Source organism: Puma concolor, chromosome D4, assembly GCF_028749965.1.
Source record: "Puma concolor isolate L17-30 chromosome D4, mPumCon1.1.hap2, whole genome shotgun sequence".
NCBI lineage: Eukaryota > Metazoa > Chordata > Mammalia > Carnivora > Felidae > Puma > Puma concolor.
Genome location: NC_141679.1, coordinates 10,761,579 through 10,781,929, shown reverse-complemented (window position 1 = coordinate 10,781,929; position 20,351 = coordinate 10,761,579). Strand labels below are relative to the sequence as shown.

The 20,351-nt window shown below is 46.6% G+C and overlaps 1 protein-coding gene across 7 annotated transcripts in view; it reads left to right on the top strand.

Annotated features, from left to right (window-relative positions):
- Positions 1 to 20,351, top strand: part of DOCK8 (dedicator of cytokinesis 8) — a 228,720-nt gene that overhangs the window by 198,392 nt on the left and 9,977 nt on the right. For 5 of the 7 annotated variants that reach the window (XM_086684951.1, XM_086684950.1, XM_086684952.1 and 2 more), the window contains 7 exons: positions 4,984 to 5,127; positions 6,366 to 6,497; positions 6,962 to 7,096; positions 8,735 to 8,824; positions 12,747 to 12,983; positions 15,374 to 15,517; positions 16,793 to 16,899. In XM_086684951.1, coding sequence (XP_086541077.1) covers positions 4,984 to 5,127; positions 6,366 to 6,497; positions 6,962 to 7,096; positions 8,735 to 8,824; positions 12,747 to 12,983; positions 15,374 to 15,517; positions 16,793 to 16,899 — 989 coding nt within the window. Of the gene's footprint in view, positions 1 to 710; positions 1,083 to 4,983; positions 5,128 to 6,365; positions 6,498 to 6,961; positions 7,097 to 8,734; positions 8,825 to 12,746; positions 12,984 to 15,373; positions 15,518 to 16,792; positions 16,900 to 20,351 lie in introns of those variants that run through there. The other 2 variants (XM_086684956.1, XM_086684955.1) reach the window with 2 other exon arrangements.

Genomic DNA, 20,351 nt, shown 5'->3' with positions numbered 1-20,351 from the left:
TACCATCTCATTTGGGGTATCTGTTAATTGTTTACAATAAATGTGGAGTTGATAGGCCCCGTAGACATTCCCAAACACTCCGATCCATGATTACATTTGACCCTCCCCATCAACCCGTGAAGCCAGCACATAGGCAAGGTGTTATTACTCCCACTTTACAGATAAAGACACTGAGACCACAGTTTTTCTTTTTCTCGTTTAAGCTCTTTCTCAAAGACTTATAGTTGGTGCAGTACACGGACACCTGTGAAAGTACTTTCCAAACACGGGAGAAATGATTTCCCTCGTGGCCCGTTCATTTGATCAGATGCCCCAAGTCTGTGGTGTCCCACACGTTAGTCCCAAATCAAGGAAGAACCACATCGAGCCGGGAAGAGAAAAAAGGAGCTGAATCAGTACTTTCTTGGGATAATCTGAATATGACCCATAGTTAGCAAAGGAAAGTGGTCTACCAGGCCTGAAAGTTGGCTCGGGCTACAATGCTCAGTGGTCACTTGGACAGGTTCTGCCGAATAGTTTAATACGGTCTTTAGAGAAAACAAAAGTTTTATGAGTACCTTTTTAAGAGACACCTAATTTGCAGAAATGACTATCCTTGAAACCATGAACAATATAGTTCAGTAATAGAGCCCTTTTGAAGCCAGACTCGCAGTCATTTACAAGTGTTTGCATTATCTTTGCTTGAATCTACATGACTGATTTTATAAAAGGCTTTTTTCCACTATTGTTCTTCAACACGATTCTGTGATGGCTGTGTGAACCAGAGGGAGAGGACAATCCAGAACATCTTCCCTAGGCTTCGAGAAGAAGTCCCTGGAACTGTTGCTGGGGGGCCGGGAGCTTCGGATTGTCTAGAACTCTGTTCACCTCTTCACCTGTTTGCTTCTTATTATTAACCCCTCTTTTCTTACGGCTTTTGATAACAATGCTTTATTCTAACATTTTATTCTCAGCAGATAAACTCTATGCTCAATTCAGAAATGTTTGTCATAAAAGCCAAAAGGGAAATTCTTATCCAAAAATCATAAAAATATCACATCTGATTTTCATTCACATAAAAGTGAAGAAAGCTATAAAAATCATTTTAGAGGTATCTGCTTCTTTTATCACATTCGTTTTCACCATTTGATATTATCAAGGATAAATATTGTAAGTGCTACTCTTTCAGTTCCCAGAAAATCTTTAGGTGTTTTACTCAATGCTGAATTGTATCACCCTCCTCCCGTGTTTCATTAACTGAACTATTTCTTAACATTCTTCTCTGCCTTTTTCACAGTTACTATATATTTTTTATTTTTTTAAATGTTTATTTATTTTATTTGACAGAGAGAGGAGAGAGAGAGAGAGAGACAGAGAGGATGAGAATCTCAAGCAGGCTCTGCAATGTCAGTGCAGAGCCCCATGCAGGGCTCTAACCCATGAACCATGAGATTATGACCTGAGCCAAAATCAAGAGTTGGATGCTTAAACGACTGAGCCACCCAGGCGCCCCCCAACAGTTACTATATTTTATTTGCTATTGTTCACTTAAGTTTTAATGGCATTTCATTATTGACGTTCATGTTTGGTAAGCTTAATAATTCTAATTTCACCTAGAATTCACTTGATGTGCTTATAGTAAGCTATGCTGAGGCAAGATAGAATAGTTATTTTAGAACCAACAGAATTCCACATTTCTTCCGCATGGGGGCAGATAGCTCTATTTCTCATACATCCATATCCATTCATTTTATTCTTCTAGATGATACTGAGCATTTATTGTGTCTTCATGAACTTTACATTCTAGCCAGGGAGAGCAACATCAGATTCCTTATTTGATTCCTTATTGATTCCTTATTCCTTACCGATTCCTTATTCGATTCCTTATTGAACTACCATTATGATAAATGTAATAAAGAGGTACAAGATGCTAGGAGTGTTTATAATGTGACCTAACCGGGGGATTGTGAGAAGCTCAGAAGGACCAGGAAGGGGAAGGCAGAAGGAACTGTGAAGTATGAGGTCCTCATGGTGCACAGAACACGGTGAGGTAGGTGTTCTCAGCTACGGAAGAAGAGCCAAATTGTGTTCCTGCCTATGAGCCAATTGCCTTCTCTCAAGGAACACATACCAGATCTTTTTGGAAACGTATGCTTGCGAGTGACAAATACCTAGCCTAGACCAACTTTAGGTGGAAATGGAATTTATCAGCTTGCCTGAGGGAGGTGAGCCGTTAGCAGCACCTGCCAAATTGGAAGGAGGGCCCCAAACCATGTCATCAAACTTCATTGGCATCACTGCTTCCTGTCTCTGCTTTCCCTTATGTCGACTTCATTGGGCAGACGTTTCCCATACTCGCTGAGAAGTATTTAGGTTAAGGCCTTCCCTGGTTCCACACCAAGAGAATAGAGAGATGGTTCATGGCTAGCAGGTCCCAAGAAAGTCTCAGTGGATCTTATTGGTTCTGACAGGGTCACGTGTTCATCCCTGAACCAATCGTAATGGCTAGAGAGATGGAAAGCTCTGATTGGCTGGACTAGAGCGGAGGGCTGCGCCAGGAGTATGGTTCCTTAGTTTGCAGAAAGATGAAGGACAGCGTTGACCACAGATGTCCAGAGCTGATTTTTTAAATACTGTGTGCTTTAGTTTTCAACCTTGTTCTTCTCCAGTAGAATTGAATTTTTGGAAAAGAATTACAAACCGGAGATAGATAAATCTGTGTGAGGAAAATAACCTTGAGGCCACTGAATTCCAAGGCCCTGAGATCGTTGAAATTCTATGCCCCAGAGAGCAGTGTTTATTCCACAAACGTAGATATGGATACATTCTCAGATGCTGCTGTTACTTCTGCCTCCCTGATTCCCAAGCCAGGAAAGGCTGCCAGAATCCTTTTCCTCTGATTACAGCTAATAAAGCTACTTTACTTCAGATCTGTTCCTGTCCCTGTAGAAAATTGCATATAGTTCTAATATTAGATTCTTGTAGCGGAATCCCTTGTACCTTCTGTTATTCCAATCTGGAAACATCATAATAGAAAGACCAGGTTTGGAAAAAGACTGGCTCAAGAGATTCTGAGAGTCTCCTATATTCCTAAAACTGCAGTACAGTCTGGGATGTGAAGATACAGAACCATGACAGCTCTCTTCTGTGATTGCTAAGGTTGATTCCCTTGATCTTGCTAGCCAGGCGAGGAGGCAGGCAGATTTTTCTTCTCAAGCCAACTCTGGTCAGTTAGTAGTGGCCGACTGGAATGCTATGCTGGAAAAAATTTTGAGACTACAGTTGACCCTTGAACAACATGGGTACCCCCCACATAGTCAGAAATACACATGAAACTTTCACTCCCCCTAAACTTAACTACTAATAGCCCCCTGTTGAGCAGACACCTTACTGGTAACAAAAATAGTCGATTAATATGTATTTTGTATGCTATATTTATAATATATTGTATCCTTACAATAATACCTGATTTTTCCTTAATTTCTTCTTGGTATCTCTAAGCCACATGGTTTGTGAGTCTTTTCAAATTGTTGCAAATCTCAAAAATGTTTTGAATATGTATTTTTTAATGCGCATAAGTGGGCCCGTGCAGTTCAAACCTATTGAACCACAGTTCAGTGGTGCTATAATTGATTAGTTATGCCTGTTATGAGTATAGGAATAGAAAAGAGTGGCATGTGTGCTACCTGTTTGCAATCTCTAAGCTGGGAGGATTTCCCAAGTCTTTTATGCTCTATGTGCATTTCTTCCACAGCTGTGAGGTTGAAAAAAACGACTCTTAAGATGTCAAGAGTGAGAGTCACCACAAGGACCAGAGGGGGGCTGAGGCAAGAGAGGCACACGAGGGTCAGAATTTAAGGAAGCACTCACTCTTAGAGTCACACGAGTTCAGAGTCATTACTTACAGGACCCTGAGAGTGAGTGCCTCCCTGAATTTTGTGCTCTTGGTTTTTTCGCTTGGTTCACGCTGGCCCTGGCCCTGGTTACTGTACTCCCTGCTGGAGACTTCAAACTCTATGGTTTGTGTAAAGGGAAAGCTGTATACAGGAACAAAATGAGTGAAAACAACGGTAACTTCCGCATTGCCATAAACACGTCCACAGAGAGGACATTCTCACTTGCTGTTATAGGACGGTTCGCCTGAAAGTCAAGTCAGTAGCATTATACTCCAGAGGTTCACCTGGCTATGGAAACAAGGAGTCTAGCTAACTGTTAATTGGCCTTTGCTTTTATTTTTTTTTTTAATGTTTATTTATTTTGGGGCAAGAGAGAGAGAGGAGAGGAGGGAGGGAGGGAGGAGAGAGAGAGAGAGAGAGAGAGAGAGAGAGAGAGAGAGAGAATCTCAAGCAGGCTCCATGCCCTCAGCACAGGGCCTGGTCCCTCAAACCATGAGATCGTGACCTGAGTCACAACCAAGTGCTGGGCGCCTAACCGACTGGGCCACCCAGACACCCCTGGCCTTTGCCTTTTAAAAGCCATGACCCCAGGATGTCTGGGTGGTTCAGTCAGTAAAGCATCTGACTCTTGATTTCAGCTCAAGTCATGATCTCCCAGTTTGTGAGTTTGAGTCTCTGTGCAGACAACGTGGAGAGTGCTTGGGATTCTCTCTCTTCCTCGCTCTCTGCCCCTCTGCTGCTCCCTGGCTCATGCTCTCTCGCAAAACAAATAAATTAAAAAAAAACATGACCCCTGCTGGATGTCCCATAGGGTCGTTTCACAAAAGTAACTCAACCATTGTTACGTTGAGGTACATGTCCTTTACGTACATCCTGATGGTTAAAAAGAAAACACGACTGTAAGTTTCGAAGACCAGTTGCTCAGTGTACTTTCAAGATGAATGGCAGCCAGAGCCTCCTCTGGGTAGAATTACAGACCTTGTAAAATCACAGGCTGGGTGAGGATCTTTGAACGTGGGCTGCCTCGTTGCTGCCTCGTGGGTCCCTGTGGTACCTCTCCGTAGGGTGGCTCCCCCGTTCTCCGGGCTTATAGTGCGATCTCTTTCAGAATATTTCTTCCAACGTGCTGGAGGAGTCTGCGGTCTCTGATGACACCTTGTCCCCTGACGAGGACGGTGTGTGCTCGGGCCGGTACTTCACCGAGAGCGGCCTGGTGGGCCTCCTGGAGCATGCAGCTGAGCTGTTCAGCACGGTCAGTGCCTACAGAGACCCCGGGGCCTCCCTGCGGACTGAGCGCCTCGTGGGATGCAGCCTTACCACCGAGCCAGGCGCGCCTGGTGCTGGGATGCTCAGGGGGCGGGGTGCCCCCCCCCACCATGACTTTGACCTATGCAAATTGCATCAGCTCTCCAGGGAGCTGAGAAAGCTTTCATCGCTGCAGTATTCTGGTCCTCATGGCAGGCTCTTTGCCTGGGCAACAGCATCTCTGCATTATTTCCATTTTAACAGGGTGGAGGTTAGGCCGCAGAGAGGTGAGATGACCCGCCCAGGGTTACACCGCAAATGACGAGGTGGGTTCTCACCCCCTCGTTTTCCCTCTCATGGAGATAAACATGGGGGCAGAGCCTCTGGGAAGAGAGGGAAGGAATAGATCGACCGTCTTCCTTCCTGACAACTGGGTGATGCTCAAGTTTGTCACAAACCAGGACCAGCTCGGAGAATTATGGGGGCCCACACCGCTGAGACTCCCCCCATTCCCCTAGTCTGGGTCTAACCACCCCTAATAAGAGACAAAATAGGTAGATTAAGTCCATGAGATTCAGGGCAGGGAAGAAAGTCTCTTGCCCATTTTTATTCTGATAATCCCTCCCCGCCCCCAGTTTTTAAGCCCTGTAAATATCTAATACATCACTGTGTTTCGCTGATCCAATTTTGTGTTTATATTTTTCTTTCTTTTCTGCTTTCATTTCTAAGTTTCCTACCCTACGCCCTCTATGTATTTTAATTATTGTTTTACTATCTTTTCTTTTTTCTGCTTTCCATTTCAGGATTCAGAGAAAGTGCAGTATACTTCTGTTTTATTCTTAAAATGCAAGAAAGTGAACTAGTTAGAACCCTACCAACTCCTTTCAGGCATGCGTTGAACATTGGGCTACAGAGTGACCCCTGATGACATTTAAACACGCTGAAGCTGTCTTCCTGAATAGTTACTGTTCCCTGCAGCCAATCTCCTGTCTGTTTTTATCCCTTGAAAACCCTTTTTCCCAGTTAACATTATCATAAAGGACCATTTAGCATGTGTCTAGTTCAGTGTGAGCGCTCCAGCCATTCCAGAGAAGCTCAGACATCACTCCTGCTCTTAAAATATCGTGGTGCCAATTAGTAATCCGTTCTCCAGCACTTACTAAACTCTGAATGTTCTTCTTAACTTTCCAAGGGATTAAATTCTTTTCTTCTTCTTCTTCTTCCTCTTCTTCTTCTCTTTTCAAGGGAGGACTGTACGAGACAGTTAACGAGGTCTACAAGCTGGTCATTCCCATCCTGGAAGCACATAGAGACTTCCGGAAGCTGACCTCCACACACGACAAGCTACAGAAGGCTTTTGACAGCATCATTAGCAAGGTAGTTGGGGACCCTGGCCAGTGGGTCCTGTTACCTGGCAGCAGGTGACCCTGTTCCAGAGATGCTTAGCCTTGCTTCCTCTCTAGGGAGGGATTGGCCTGGAGCACATCATTACTGTAGCTCTCACCTACTAAATGGAGAGGGCCTGGTAATAGACAGAGGACCAGAGTGCAGACTGTGAAAGAAAGCAGCTTGAATTACTTTACAACCAGGAAACGTGAAAATCCTTTAAATTCACTTAAAATAAGTCCTAGAAATCTTTTGTGGCATTTTGATTGTTATTATTTCCAAAGTTTATTCCATAAACATTACATTTTTTTTTTTAAAGGAGTGATTTTGGTTTATGTTAGCCATAGGAATAAAATGCTTTGTAACACAACAGTGAAAGACTCCTGCCCTTTCCAAACCAGTAGATCTTCGAGAATTTCCTAGCTAAAAAGAGGCTTTCTTATTTTGCTCACTAGGGTCATAAGAGAATGTTTGGAACCTACTTCCGAGTTGGTTTCTATGGATCCAAATTTGGGGATTTAGATGAGCAGGAATTCGTTTACAAAGAGCCTGCAATTACCAAGCTACCTGAGATTTCTCACAGACTAGAGGTAAGAAAAGTGCTTGATATTATATACTTCACAAAAGCAAGTTAAAGTGGCTTATTACAAAAAAAAAAAAGAGTTATGGATTCATCGTTGATCTGTATAAAACTTTTCCACATTGCATGTATAATATGAAGGTATTAGGTGAGGTCCTAAGGTAAAGCAGGATTTGGATAAATTTTCCCTAAGATTCTGTGTATGTTTATCAAAGTTTATAAATTTATATGGTGATTATTTATTTTCAAGACTATCTAAAAGCCACTTGTTGTCACGTGCTTTCTTATAATTCTTTTGAAATTTTAGTAATAGTTTTTCAGTTTGAAGATTGTTTTGTTTTTTATTTTTTTAATGTTTATTTATTTTTGAGAGAAAGAAACAGAGCATGAGTGGGACAGGGACAGAGAGAAAGGGGACACAGAACTGGAAGCAGGCTCTAGGCTCTGAGCTTTCAGCACAGAGCCTGACACGGGGCTCAAACTCATGAGCGGTGAGATCATGACCTGAGCCAAAGTCAGGTGCTCAACTGACTGAGCCACCCAGGCGCCCCTCAGTTTGAAGATTATTACCTTGACTTTGAATCTAGCCAGATTACTGAGTTATCCTTAGAAAATGTTATGGCCATCCTTTTGGTATCACAGGACAACACATCCCACTTCTGACACAGAGATACTCCCAATAGCCCTCTTCCTGCTGAGCTGATCCAAGGAGCCCTCCTCTATGGATTTTCAGAGTCACTGTCTAACCTCATAGGCTGGAAGCCCAAACCTGCTGTTTACATTTGATCTATAATGTAGCAGAAAAAAACCAAAGCATGTTCCTGGAGGAACGGATGGAGAAAAAATAAAACAGCCCAGGGGAAAGTGAGAAAAGCAGACACTGAAAGGGCCAAGCCCTTAGAACTCAGAAGGAAAGTCAAGAGGTGCCTGCCAAACAAAACCCTCTCAGGCTGAGTAACTGAGTTCCCTGAACTGCTTACAATTAGCTCAAGATTCATTTCCTCATGCCTTCTTGCCATTGCTTTGAATTTACTCTTTTTCGTGACTGTAAAATTTAAAACACTTTAGTTGCCAAATTGTCCCTTAACGCTATCCATCCATGGCAAATAAGACAAGAGACTTCAGTCCCTACTTGACTCAAAGGAACCATGGCCCAGAGTGGTTGGGTAACTTGTCCAAAGTCATTCAGCTCATGAGAAGGAAAACTAGCAATTGACCCCAGGCCACTTGGTTCCCTAATATGTTTCTCCAACATAGAACTAGAAGTATATATTCTGTCTTCTTGTGGAGTATGGTTTGTCACATTCTGGGAAGCCTGGGGACCTCCAAGTTCCTGGGATACGAAAGGCAAGAAGGAAATTGTGCCATTCCCCTGAAGCTTCTCAGGAAATATGACGACATTGGTTGAATCAGACCTCAAGCATACTTATTGTAAGGAAGCCTATGTCAGTTTGCCATGCTGCACTTCCTTATATTTTTATTTTTGTCTCCAGAAATGCTGACCCTGCCTCATTAGTTCAGAAGAACTTCCAATAATCAATGAGCAAAATCTTCCTTACACTTATTCCAAACTGACTCCGCTTCTGAGACTCAAAGACTTGCATTACATTTAGGTCACCTTTATAATCTGTTGGTTCTTCTTGCCTAGGGATTTTATGGTCAGTGTTTTGGTGCAGAATTTGTGGAAGTGATAAAAGACTCTGCTCCAGTGGACAAAACCAAGTTGGATCCTAACAAGGTATGGGGAAATCTACAAAAAGTAACCCTCGGGCTCTGATTCTCTTTGTTCTTATGCCAAGAACATAAAATGACCCCTCTCTGGGCTCTCAAAGTCACTTAAGTGCAGCCATACTTTTTTGTCTAGGGTTCAGCAATTAAATGGTTAGATCATAAAGAAACTGTACTCAAAGGCAGGAACCAGAATAAGAGCTACCATTAATTAAACGTCAACTGTGTTCCTGGCACTCCATCAGGCCCTTTCTTTACTTCATTTCATTTCATCCTCTGAGAGCCCTTTGAAGTAGGTGTTGTTATTCCTATTTTACAGAGGAGAAAACTGACGTACAAAATGAGTAAGTGGCATTCCAGGATCACGCAAGTGTCAAAGCCAACGCTCAAGCTCAGAGTCTGTCATCCTCAAACCCATCCTCTTCATCATTGCCCTTTAATGCCTTTCTCTCCAAACTTTACACTCTCACCTTCAGACATACTGAAAAGGTGCACACTTCTCACTGCCATGTAGTGGCCCCCTTCTTTAGGCTGCAGGAATTTCTTCCAGCCCCGTGTAGGGCCCCTGTGCGGTTGGGGGAATGATGGAAAGGGCTTGGGCCTCAGTGTCCTCACTTTTCACACGAGGGTGTATTCTGTCTCACCCCCAGCTGGGTGTGCCGCGTGCATTTGGACTTTCTCCACCGGGAGCTAGTGTCACCCTCCACAAGTTGCAGGCTCTTCTGACACTAGCCTCAGGCCACCTGCACTTCTGACCAAAGGGCCAGTAAACGTGGGGGTTCCTATGGCAGCCCTCGGATTAGGTAATCCACTAGAATAACTCACAGAATTCGGGAAAGTGCCTTAAGACAATTACAGTTTTAGGGGCATCTGGGTGGCTCCGTGGGTTAAGCGTCTGACTTCAGCTCAGGTCATGATCTCACGGGGCATGGGTTCAAGCCCCACATCGGGCTCTGTGCTGACAGCTCAAAGCCTGGACCCTGCTTTGGATTCTGTGTCTCCCTCTCTCTCTGCTCCTCCCCCACTCATGCTCTGTCTCTCTCTCAAAAATAAACAAACATTAAAAAAATTTTTTAAAAAGACAATTACAGTTTTATGATAAAGGGTACACATAAGGCAAAGTCTGGGACAGACCCCAGGGCTTCCGTGCACCTTCCTTGTGGAATCTAGGCGTGTCCCCCCCTCCCAGCAGCTCAATACGTCCACCTGTCAGGAAGTTCCATGGAGCCTCGGTGTCCAGAGTTTAATGTCCAGGCATGATCGGTTAACTCGCGGGCCATATTACTTAAGTCTCCAGCCCCCACCTCCCCTCCCTGGGAGAGACCAAAGTCAGCCCAAAGTCCAAACCCTCTAATCACATGATTGGTCTTTTGGGTGAGCAGCCCCCATCCTGGGACCCACCAAGCTTGAGTCACCTCATTAGAATAACAAAGATACTCCTATCTCTCAGGAAATTCCAAGGGTTTGGGAAACTCTGTGCCAGGAAAGGCAGACAAAGACAAGCTGCATTCCTTACTGCATTACTGGGTGCTGTCTTCCTACACAGCCCACCTCTTAGACAGATATGTCCACGAGGCTGTCTAAGCTGCTGGGAATAATGCAAGTTCAAGGCATTTATTACACGCTGGGGGACAGAGGAGTGTTTGCCATCTGGCAGGCCTGCGAAGTAAGAGTCCAAACCCTTCCCTCGCTTCTGTCCTCCAGGACACTCAGGAGATGATGCAAGTAGGGAGGAATTGACCAAATGTTAAGAGTTTGTTTTTCTACATATTTCAGAAGGCTTGCTCACTTCAGACACCTTCCCTAGTCCAGGCCTGTAGTAGTAAGTGTGGCAAGAGCTGAGCTAAGCTTAGAAGTGTCGGAGGTCCTTGGAAGATGGATGCCCATAGCACGCGCTGCGTAGAATCGCCAGCGATGTCCCTGATGCAGGGTGCGCTGTTCCCCTCTTTTCAAATGCCCACGGCAGGTTATGAGAGTTCTAGATGAGAAGCTGACCCCAGAATAACTGCCAGACTTCATCACACTAAATGGCGATTTACAGTCTGAGGTCAATTATGTCTTCCATCCATTTCAGTGGGCGGGTGTTATGGGATCTATGGTCATTGTCATTCTTTTTTTTTTTTTTTTTCTGAAGAGGCTTTCTTTCTTTTTTTTCATTCTTTTGTTCTTCCTCTCTTTCTTATGGAGAGAGACAGAGAGCATGCGCAAGCAGGGGAGAAGGGCAGAGGGAGAAGGAGAGAATCTCAAGCGGGCTCCACAGTTAGCACAGAGCCTAATGAGGGCTTGATCCCATGACCGTGGGATCATGACCTGAGCCCAAATCAAGAGTCGAATACTGAACCAACTAAGCCACCCAGGCGCCCCTAAGAGGCCTTCTTTCTTAATAAATGCCCTTCTTTAGTGTATGTGCAGATGTGCACGTGCGTGCGAATTTTAAAATGAGGTACATGTGGTGAAATTCACCTTTCTGGCGTTTAGTTCTATGAGTTTTGACAAACACATGTAACCACCACCACAAAGAAAAGTTCCATCACCCCAAAACATTCCCCCACGCCCCTTCTTTCTACCTTTAGCCCCCTGACAGTCATTGATCGGCAGTCTGTCTCTGTAGTTTGGCCTTTTCCAGGATGTCACTTAAATGGAAACCTATACAAGTGGACCCATACAGACCTTTGGGTGTGGCAGCTATCATTTCACATGATGCATTTGGGATTCATCCATGTTGTGGCAGTTTGTTCCTTTGTATCGCTGAGTGGTACTCTTTTTTTTTTTTTTTCTCATTTTTTTAATGTTTACTTTTATTTTTCATTTTTTTTAAACAATTTTTTAACGTTTATTCATTTTTCAGAGACAGAGACAGAGTGCAAGTGGGGGAGGGGCAGAGAGAGAGGGAGACACAGAATCCAAAGCAGGCTCCAGGCTCTGAGCTGTCCGCACAGAGCCCGACGCGGGCCTTGAACTCACGGACCGCGAGATCATGACCTGAGCTGAAGTCGGACGCTTTACCGACTGAGCCACCCAGGCGCCCCTAGTTTTCATTTTTTTAATGCTTATTCATTTTTGAGACAGAGAGAGACAGCGCATGAGCGGGGGAGGGGCAGAGGAGAGGGAGACACAGAATCTAAAGCAGGCTCCAGGCTCTGAGCTGTCCGCACAGAGCCTGACGCGGGGCTTGTACCCATGAACCACGAGATCGTGACCTGAGCCGAAGTCGGACGCTTAACCGACCGAGCCACCCAGGCGCCCCTATTGCTGAGCGGTCTTCTGTTGGATGGATGTACCGCTTCCTGTTTCCCCGTTCTCCACGGGAGGGACATTTGGGTTGTCTCCAGTCTTGTCCGTTATGAAGTCTGCTCTGGACAGTGTGCACGTAAGTTTTCATTTCTCTTGGGTGCACACATCAGAGTGGGATTCCTAGGTCGTATGGTCAGTGTCTTCTCTGTGGGTAAGAAACCGCCGCCCTCCTTCAGAAGGGCGGTACCATTTTACATTCCCACCATCCGTATACGAGAGTCCCAGCTCCTCTCCATCCTTGGCGATGCTCCGTATTGTCCGTTTCCTTTCGTGTGGCCATTCTCCTAAGTGAACAATGGTCACGGTTGTGCCGAAAAGGAAAACTTGTCTGTTTGCGAACTTGCATCCCAGGTTTCAGGGAGATGAGGTAGCTCTGCTTGGAGGGGCAGCTTGTGGATCTGACCTCACACGGGCACGCTGCCCCGTCCTTCTCACACTCCTTCCCGTCCCTGGGGGCGCAGAGCAGGGATGGCTGACGCCTGGCGGCTGACGTCTGACCCGACGTTCTCAGCTGCTGTGGCTTCTGTGCACACACAGGGGTGGTGCAGCCGTGCTGTGTTCTGGCATGCCTCCCCGGTGCATCCTGGGTGGTTTGCAGCCGAGCTCATCTCCTCCTTCCCCCACCTTTTCCCCTCCAGGCCTACATACAAATCACTTTTGTGGAGCCCTACTTTGATGAGTATGAGATGAAAGACAGGGTCACCTACTTTGAGAAGAATTTCAATCTGCGAAGGTTCATGTACACCACACCCTTCACCCTGGAGGGGCGGCCTCGGGGAGAGCTCCACGAGCAATACCGGAGGAACACCATCCTGACCACCATGCACGCCTTCCCCTACATCAAGACCAGGATCGGCGTCATCCAGAAGGAAGAGGTAATGGCCCCCGGACTGAGGTCACCACTAAATGCATGAGTCTCTCTCCCAGGGTGACACATACCCCTCCTCCGTGCTCCTTCGTGGTAGACTGGAGTGAGAACCCAAAACGGGACACGCTTGAGATATCACGGTGGTGGGTCACGCTCTGACAGTCATGGCCCCAGGGAATCCCATGTAGGCAGCTACATGTTTCATAGCACCACTTTATATTGAAGTATTTTCTATGTTGGATTTATATCTTTAATATAAATATAATGACATGACTATAGTATTTAACATGTGTCTCTTCATGATGTGTTTATATGAAATATACACTGAAATGTTAAATATTTGAATTTTTACATACTTGGAGGCTTACAGTTGGGTTATTAATTGTTAGAGACGGAACAGCATGCGAGTAGCCCCATGAGTTGGTGGTGAGCTGGAAGAAGGGCCCCGTGCGAGGTAGAGGAGGAGACCAACTGACTTCTAGTCCCAGATTCCCCCCGTGGCTTTGCCCAAGACACTCACTTCCCTTCAGTTTCCTCGTCTACATACTGACAGCGAGGACCCCTTTCCCTTCCCTGGTTCTATGTACAGAAGACTTTGAACCGCTTGTGATAGGACTGATCAAGAAGGTGTCTCAAAATTAGGCATAGGGTAAGCATTTTATTTTACTTAAAAATACCTAAGTGTACATTTATTTGCCATTCAGTTTATATAGGGCCCCAGCCTTCCCTGTGGTTTGGGGTTGGCCGATGACAATTCGCCTGTGTCTCTTGTATAAACCCCACCCGTAATGCGCTGTGCCTGATTTTCAGTTTTCATTTCTATAAAGCAGAGGGGGAGCTTAGAGATACTTGCTAAACAATACGAGGGCAGAGTCCTTCTGGATTTTCATGACTTTTTCGCCCCTGGCCTTTTACGGTTGTCTCACGCACACCTAATATGACAGGAATCTTTATAGCAACTCACTTTCATGATGCCCTGCCCCAGCATACGGCTTGGTTTTCAGAGAAACAATTCTGTTTCTTTCCACACCCACAGTTCATCGGCTTATGCATTATTTAATTAGATTAGGTCATTAAAATAACAAGCATAAAAGGCATCATCAAGTGGGTGAACACACAGAGGTGAACTTTGATGAACAAATACCTCATCGGGCAGGAGCAGAAGTGACTGAGCTCACTGCCCACCGGCTAGGGTGTTCAGCAACCACATCAGAGAGCGGGAGGTGAGGGAAGTCCTGAATGAGTGACTTGGTTAAGAGGAGGTTGGTCTAGAAGGCATCTGTTCTATTTCTTACTGTTTTGGACTTTTGAACATGAGGGCAGGGAGGCCTAGCACAGGAAAAAACTCATGGTCCCAGTAAGAGTCCTCACAGCTTTATCTTGGCCATTGCTAGCTCCTTGAGAACCTCAGTGTGTTAGATTGCTAGGACTGTCGTAACAGAGGACCGTGAACCGGAAATGTATGGTCTCACAGTTCTGGAGGCCAGCGTCCAAATCAAGATGTTGGCAGAATTGATTCCTTCCAAGGGCTGTGAGGGGAAGGATGCATTCTGGGCCTCTCTCCTTGACTAGTATATGACTGTCTTCTCCTTGTGTCTTTATATCCTCTCCTTCTATGTGTATCTCTGCGTCCAAGTTGCCTCTTCTTGTGGGGACACTTGTCATATAGGGCACCCTTATGACCTCTCTTAAACTTGATTACCTCTATAAGGACCCTGTCTCAGATAAGGTCACATTCTGAGGTACTAGGAAATTAGGACTTCAGGATATGAAGGGAGGACAGGGTGGCCCTGTGACTTTCAGAAAGGACCCTACCCCAAACCCACAGAACTTGGCAACTAGGAGATTGACCCTTAAGAGGATTCTACTGACTAGGAATTCACTTTCAGAGTGAGTTGGACAAGACATAAATAATGCCAAAATCATGTATTATGGCGGGGGAAAAAAAATCTTTTAAGCACGGTGCTTCTGATACCTTTTCCAAATATAAACCAAGTAACTTGTTCAATAATGGGAAAGAAAACTGAAAAGCGTAGCAAGAACATGGATTTTGAATGCGGGCATCATTGCAATTAAATTCTGAGCTCCCTCCTCAGGACCTGTGTCATTCTGTGGCACTTAATTCACTGTACAAATCCCCCCCTTTGCTGTAAAATGGACAGAAAGCAGAGGCTGTTTAAAGTAGTCAGCGAGAAATGTATGCCAAGTCCCTGGAACACAGGCAGTGTTCCAGAACTGTTGGGCCTCGCCTACCTCTTCACCCACCCAGAACATTTTGACTTACTCTGAAAGCCTCCTTAACCAGCTTCTTCAGATCCAGGTCTATCATAGCCCCAGGTTCGTCCGTGGCTTACGAGACCAGACGGTGACTTCCCTACGCTTGTGTCTTATATTCAGTTTGTTTTGACGCCAATTGAAGTTGCCATTGAAGACATGAAGAAGAAGACCCTCCAGTTAGCGGTTGCCATTAACCAGGAGCCCCCCGATGCCAAGATGCTCCAGATGGTGCTGCAGGGCTCTGTCGGAGCTACTGTGAACCAGGTGAGCAAGACCAGCTGGCCGCCACTCCTCTGCTCCTCTTTATTTTGGTTTTTGCTATATGTCTACACCCTCCCTCCCTGAGGTTGATGAGGAGGCCGATCCATGCATAAATGGTACCCCTAAACTTAGAGCCGCCACGTACGAGGCTTAGAACACTTTGAGGGGGCCCCTTCTGCTTCATGTAACAACCCCCCGTAGAAGAGAAGTCCCAGACATGAGCGGGCCACGTTGAAGAGAAGTCTTCACTTTGAGGCCAGACCTGGCGGTATGCTCCAGATCTGGGGTCCTGTTGCAGAGAGCTGAGTCATGCCCAATGGAGGCAGAGCTGTTACAGAGCTTGAGACCAACCGAAGGATGTCTGCAGGAGAGACGGGGAAGGGTCGGGACCATGCAGCCCCTGGGTCAGTCACCAGATGAGCCCAGCATGCCAGGGGCCTTGTCAACCACCGTGACCAGGGACCAGGCTTCCCGTGCCAATTCAGACCAAGCCAGATGTTCCCAAACCCATTAGAATCCTCACTCCCAAACTAAGCATGCAACTCAATCAGTCTCGGATGCAGGGAGGTGCTAGCTTCATACTTTCTGTCCGGTAAGCATCCTTAATTTCAGATCCATATCTGCTCTCGTCTACACCTCCACTCAAAAGCTCACTGAGTATCGTGAGTTTTTCCTCACTCAGTGCAGCCGGACTTCCCTGCAAAAACCGTACCCGGATACTATCGAGGGAGCAGAAATAGCCCAGAGGAGAAATGACTATTATATTGCCAAAATCAGAAAACAATTAGGAAGTCTTTGCTTTAAGTCCTGATCCTTTGATGAAAATGGAAGGCCTTACAAGCCCGTGACCATGAACTACATATGTACTACTGTGCACATCTCTGACTCAAGCCACCAAATACACAAAATGGTGCTCACCACCAGGGCAGCCCGAGAAGTGAAGGTGAATGGATGGATCAGGACAATCCCCATTTTTAGAAAAGGAACTCGAACTACATCCCCCGTGAGGTGTTACCTTTACACACGAAGATCCTATTATTAGCAGCTTTGATTAAGAAAATACATGTCTCCTAACCTATTCTCCTAAAACTCCGGACTCCTAAGAAATCAAGGTTTCCTGAGAAGTTCAAGACCTCCCTTGCTTTTTTTTTTTGTTTTGATTATGATCAAACTGACCACAGAATTCATTGCTCAAACGGAGGAGTCGCTCCAAGATTTTCTCCCAAGTAATTCAATTTTCATTCCAGTGTCCTATTGTTTTGTTACTTTTCCCATCAGGGACCATTGGAAGTAGCCCAAGTGTTCTTGGCCGAAATTCCAGCTGACCCAAAGCTCTATCGACATCACAACAAGCTGAGATTATGCTTTAAGGAATTCATAATGCGGTAAGAAGGAAAATGGCCGGGAATGCGGTAAAACAGTGGCTCTTGAGGTGTGGTCCCCAGACCAAGCAGCTACAGCATCACCTGAGAACTTGCTAGAAAGGCAAATTCTCAGGCACCAACCAGACCTGCTGAATCAGAATCTCCAGAAAGTAAGGCCCAGCAGTCTTGAATTTTAACATGCCCTCTGGGGATTCTGATGCACAGTCATGTCAAAGAATCACTACAGTGGGACAGTGATACGTGGGCTACTATTAGGTAACTGACATTTAACCTGTAAAGTACTTTCATGTTTATTGTCCCATGTGTGTCTCACACATCAAGCAGGTATTATCACCAGCCTCGTTTTGCAAAAGGGGAAACAGAGGTTCAGAGATGGGCGGTGATTTTGCCTAAGGCCACATGGCTAGTTAGTAGGAGAGCAGAGTTCAAATTAGCACTAGGAAATTAGGACTTCAGGATATGAAGGGACTCTTGAATCCAGTTGGATTCTTCTGAATCCACATAGCCCACACCTCCATCAATGTGCTGATTGTCCACAATGCTTTCAAGTCCGCAAGGGGGGGGTGGCACGGTCTTTATAATTTTTAGTATCACACAATAACTTGTTTTTAGAATCTTAAGAATAGGCCCTGCCTCAAATTTGGTAAAGGCAAGATTCTAAAAGTGGGTTTTTTCAAAGGTATGGTCTCTCTGGCAGTTCCCATCGCCAGACAAGCCTCTGCTCCTGAATTCTGCAGGGGAGTTGGCATCAACTATTCAGGGGGTGCCCGGATGACTCAGTGGGTTGAGCATCTGACTTTAGCTCAGGCCATGATCTCATAGTTCGTGAGTTTGAGCCCCGCATCGGGCTCGCTGCTGTCCGCATACAGCCTGCTTCGGCTCCTCTGCCCCCCTCTCTCTCCGCCCCTCCCCTGCTCATTCTCTCTCTCTCTCTCTCTCTCTCTCTCTCTCTCTCTCTCTCTCTCTCCCAAAAATGAATAAACATTAAAAAAATAAATAAAACCTAGCCTGTTCAGGCTGCATAGGTCTTGCAAACACAGGGGTGCATCTTTGAGCGTGGTTGACAAGCTCTTGCAATACAGACAGGTCTAGTGGGGTCTCCTGCGGTCCTAAAATGAAGCATTGTGAAGGATGCGATGGTCTTTCTCCCATAAGAGGGAACGACGTCAGGAGAACATACACCGGTATTTCTTTTCATCCAGAACCTTGGTGCAGCGGATCAGGTACAGGAATAAACTCAGCTGGCAAGTGGAGAATAAAGGAGGCTAAAAGTGGAAGTTTGTGAAATTCACTGGAGATTCATCAGAATGCTCGCATTGGGTGAGACTAGAGATACCCCTCCTCCGCAGGCTCTGGTGAGAGATCTGCCCCACTTGCCGTGTATGGAGGGGACTCACTTGATCCTGCAGTGAGCCACTGCTGTGTCACGATAGCATGTGTCTGTGCGTCTGTGGGTCTGTGCACACACCCACACACATGGCACACACAGAGGTTATATTTATTAACGCCTTGGCGTTTGAATTGGGTCCTGGATCTGACACAATTCTGACATGACCCCAGAGCTACATTTTCTACAGTAACCAGTGCATGTTTAGAGACCAAAAACCTAGAAAAATATTGGGAGAATATTTTTTAAAAAAATCAAATGCCTCTGCACGTATTCATTGAAAATTAGTTATGGAAACCCCTGGGTGGTTCAGCCAGGTGAAGCTTCTGACCCTTGATTTCGGCTCAGGTCGCGATCTTGAGTTGGAGCCCAGCGTCGAGCTCTGGCGCGGGCAGTGTGGAGCCTGCCTGGGGTTCTCTCTCTCCCTCGCTCTGTCCCTCCCCCGCTCACACACACACACTCTCTCTTTCTCTTTCTCGAAATAAATAAACTTTAAAAATAGATAAGTACGTAAATAAATGTAGTTACGGCTGGAGACCCCTGCAGCTGGCAGCGGCCCAGGCCTCTCTGAGCCTCTGACACACTTAGTGGGACAGAGGATGATGACGCGGGTGTGATGTCAGTTGCGGACCATACAGCTGAGTGTCCCTCTGCTCCCTAAAGGGCACGTATCCGCACGACTAAACACCAACACAGTGCAGCGCATAGGACACACCGTTGAGAGCGCAGGGAATACAGGGCTCCAGGGTGCGGAAAGGAACAGGGGAAGCTTCTGTGGAAGCATCACTCAAACTTGGTCTTGAATATTTAGGTACAGCGGGAGGGGAGGGGTGGGAAGAGGGAGCCATGCCCCGTAAAGTAAGGCCCTCGGAAGGCCTGGGGGGCTCCTCTGAGTAAGGGCAGCATGTCCCGGGGAGCCTGCTGGGACAGGAGGAGAGAGACCCCGCGGTTCTGGTAGGTGGGGGTCTGAAAAGAGCTGAAATACAAAAGCCAGCTTGTGAAGAGACGTGATTTTGTTTCTTAGCCTGTGAATCTTAAACCATCACCACGAGCGGTGGGCGAGGCGACCTTCCTCTCCCCGCACCGTTTCACGGCTTCTCGAGTCCCCCCAGCAAGTTGCAGCCCTTTCGTGACCGGAGGAAACGACGCTGTCACATCCTTGGCACCCGGGGAATTTCCTCCCCACTCTCGGCTTTCCCCCGGCCGCGGTGATGCAGGAGTGGAAAACAGGGGGGGCTCGGACGGCTCTTGGGTTTCCCCGGGAGAGCTCCCGCTTCTCAGCGGACTCGGGCAGCGGGTTGATGAGCCCCGACTTCCAAGGGGAACGCGAGCGGCCCTTGTGATGCCTTTTCGCCTAGAACGGAAGCTGCCGCCCGCCAGGTGCCCCGCAGCCGGCCCGCCGGGCAGCGGCCTCTGACTCAGCTCCGCCGTCCTGGGCCTGGCACTCAGGCCACCGCGGCAGGTGCTCACCCAGCCGGGCCTGCCAGGTCGGGCCCTTGATCCCCTCCTGCCGTTTCCTGCGATAAGAAGGAACGCCTCGGGGTTTCAGAAGCCGAGATGGTGAGATACACCATTCTGTTTCCTTCCCCTGCTCCCCAAAGTACTCAAGCCATTTTAGACACGGCAACGTGAGCCAATCTGGGCTTTTTAGTGTTCTTCTTCTTATGTTTCTGTCTTAGCTCGGGCTGATGTAACCAGATCCCAAAGACTGAGTGGCTTGAACAACAGACATTTATTTCTCAAAGTGTTGGAGGCTGGGGAGGCCAAGAGGAAGGTGCTGGCAGGCGGGGTGGCCGGTGAGGGCTCTCCTGCTGGGAGGCCCCGTGGTCACTGTACCCTCACATGGTAAAGCGAGGAGGAGGAGGGAAGCTTGCTCAGAAGGGCACGAATCCTATCACGTGGGTCTCATCCCCATGGCCTAATTTGTTTATTGTTAAAAATATTTTTACTGTTTATTTGAGAGAGAGAGAGAGAGAGAGAATCCCACATTGTCAGCCCAGAGACCAATGTGGGGTTCCATCTCAGGAATCGTGAGATCGTGACCTGAGCTGAAATCAAGAGTTGG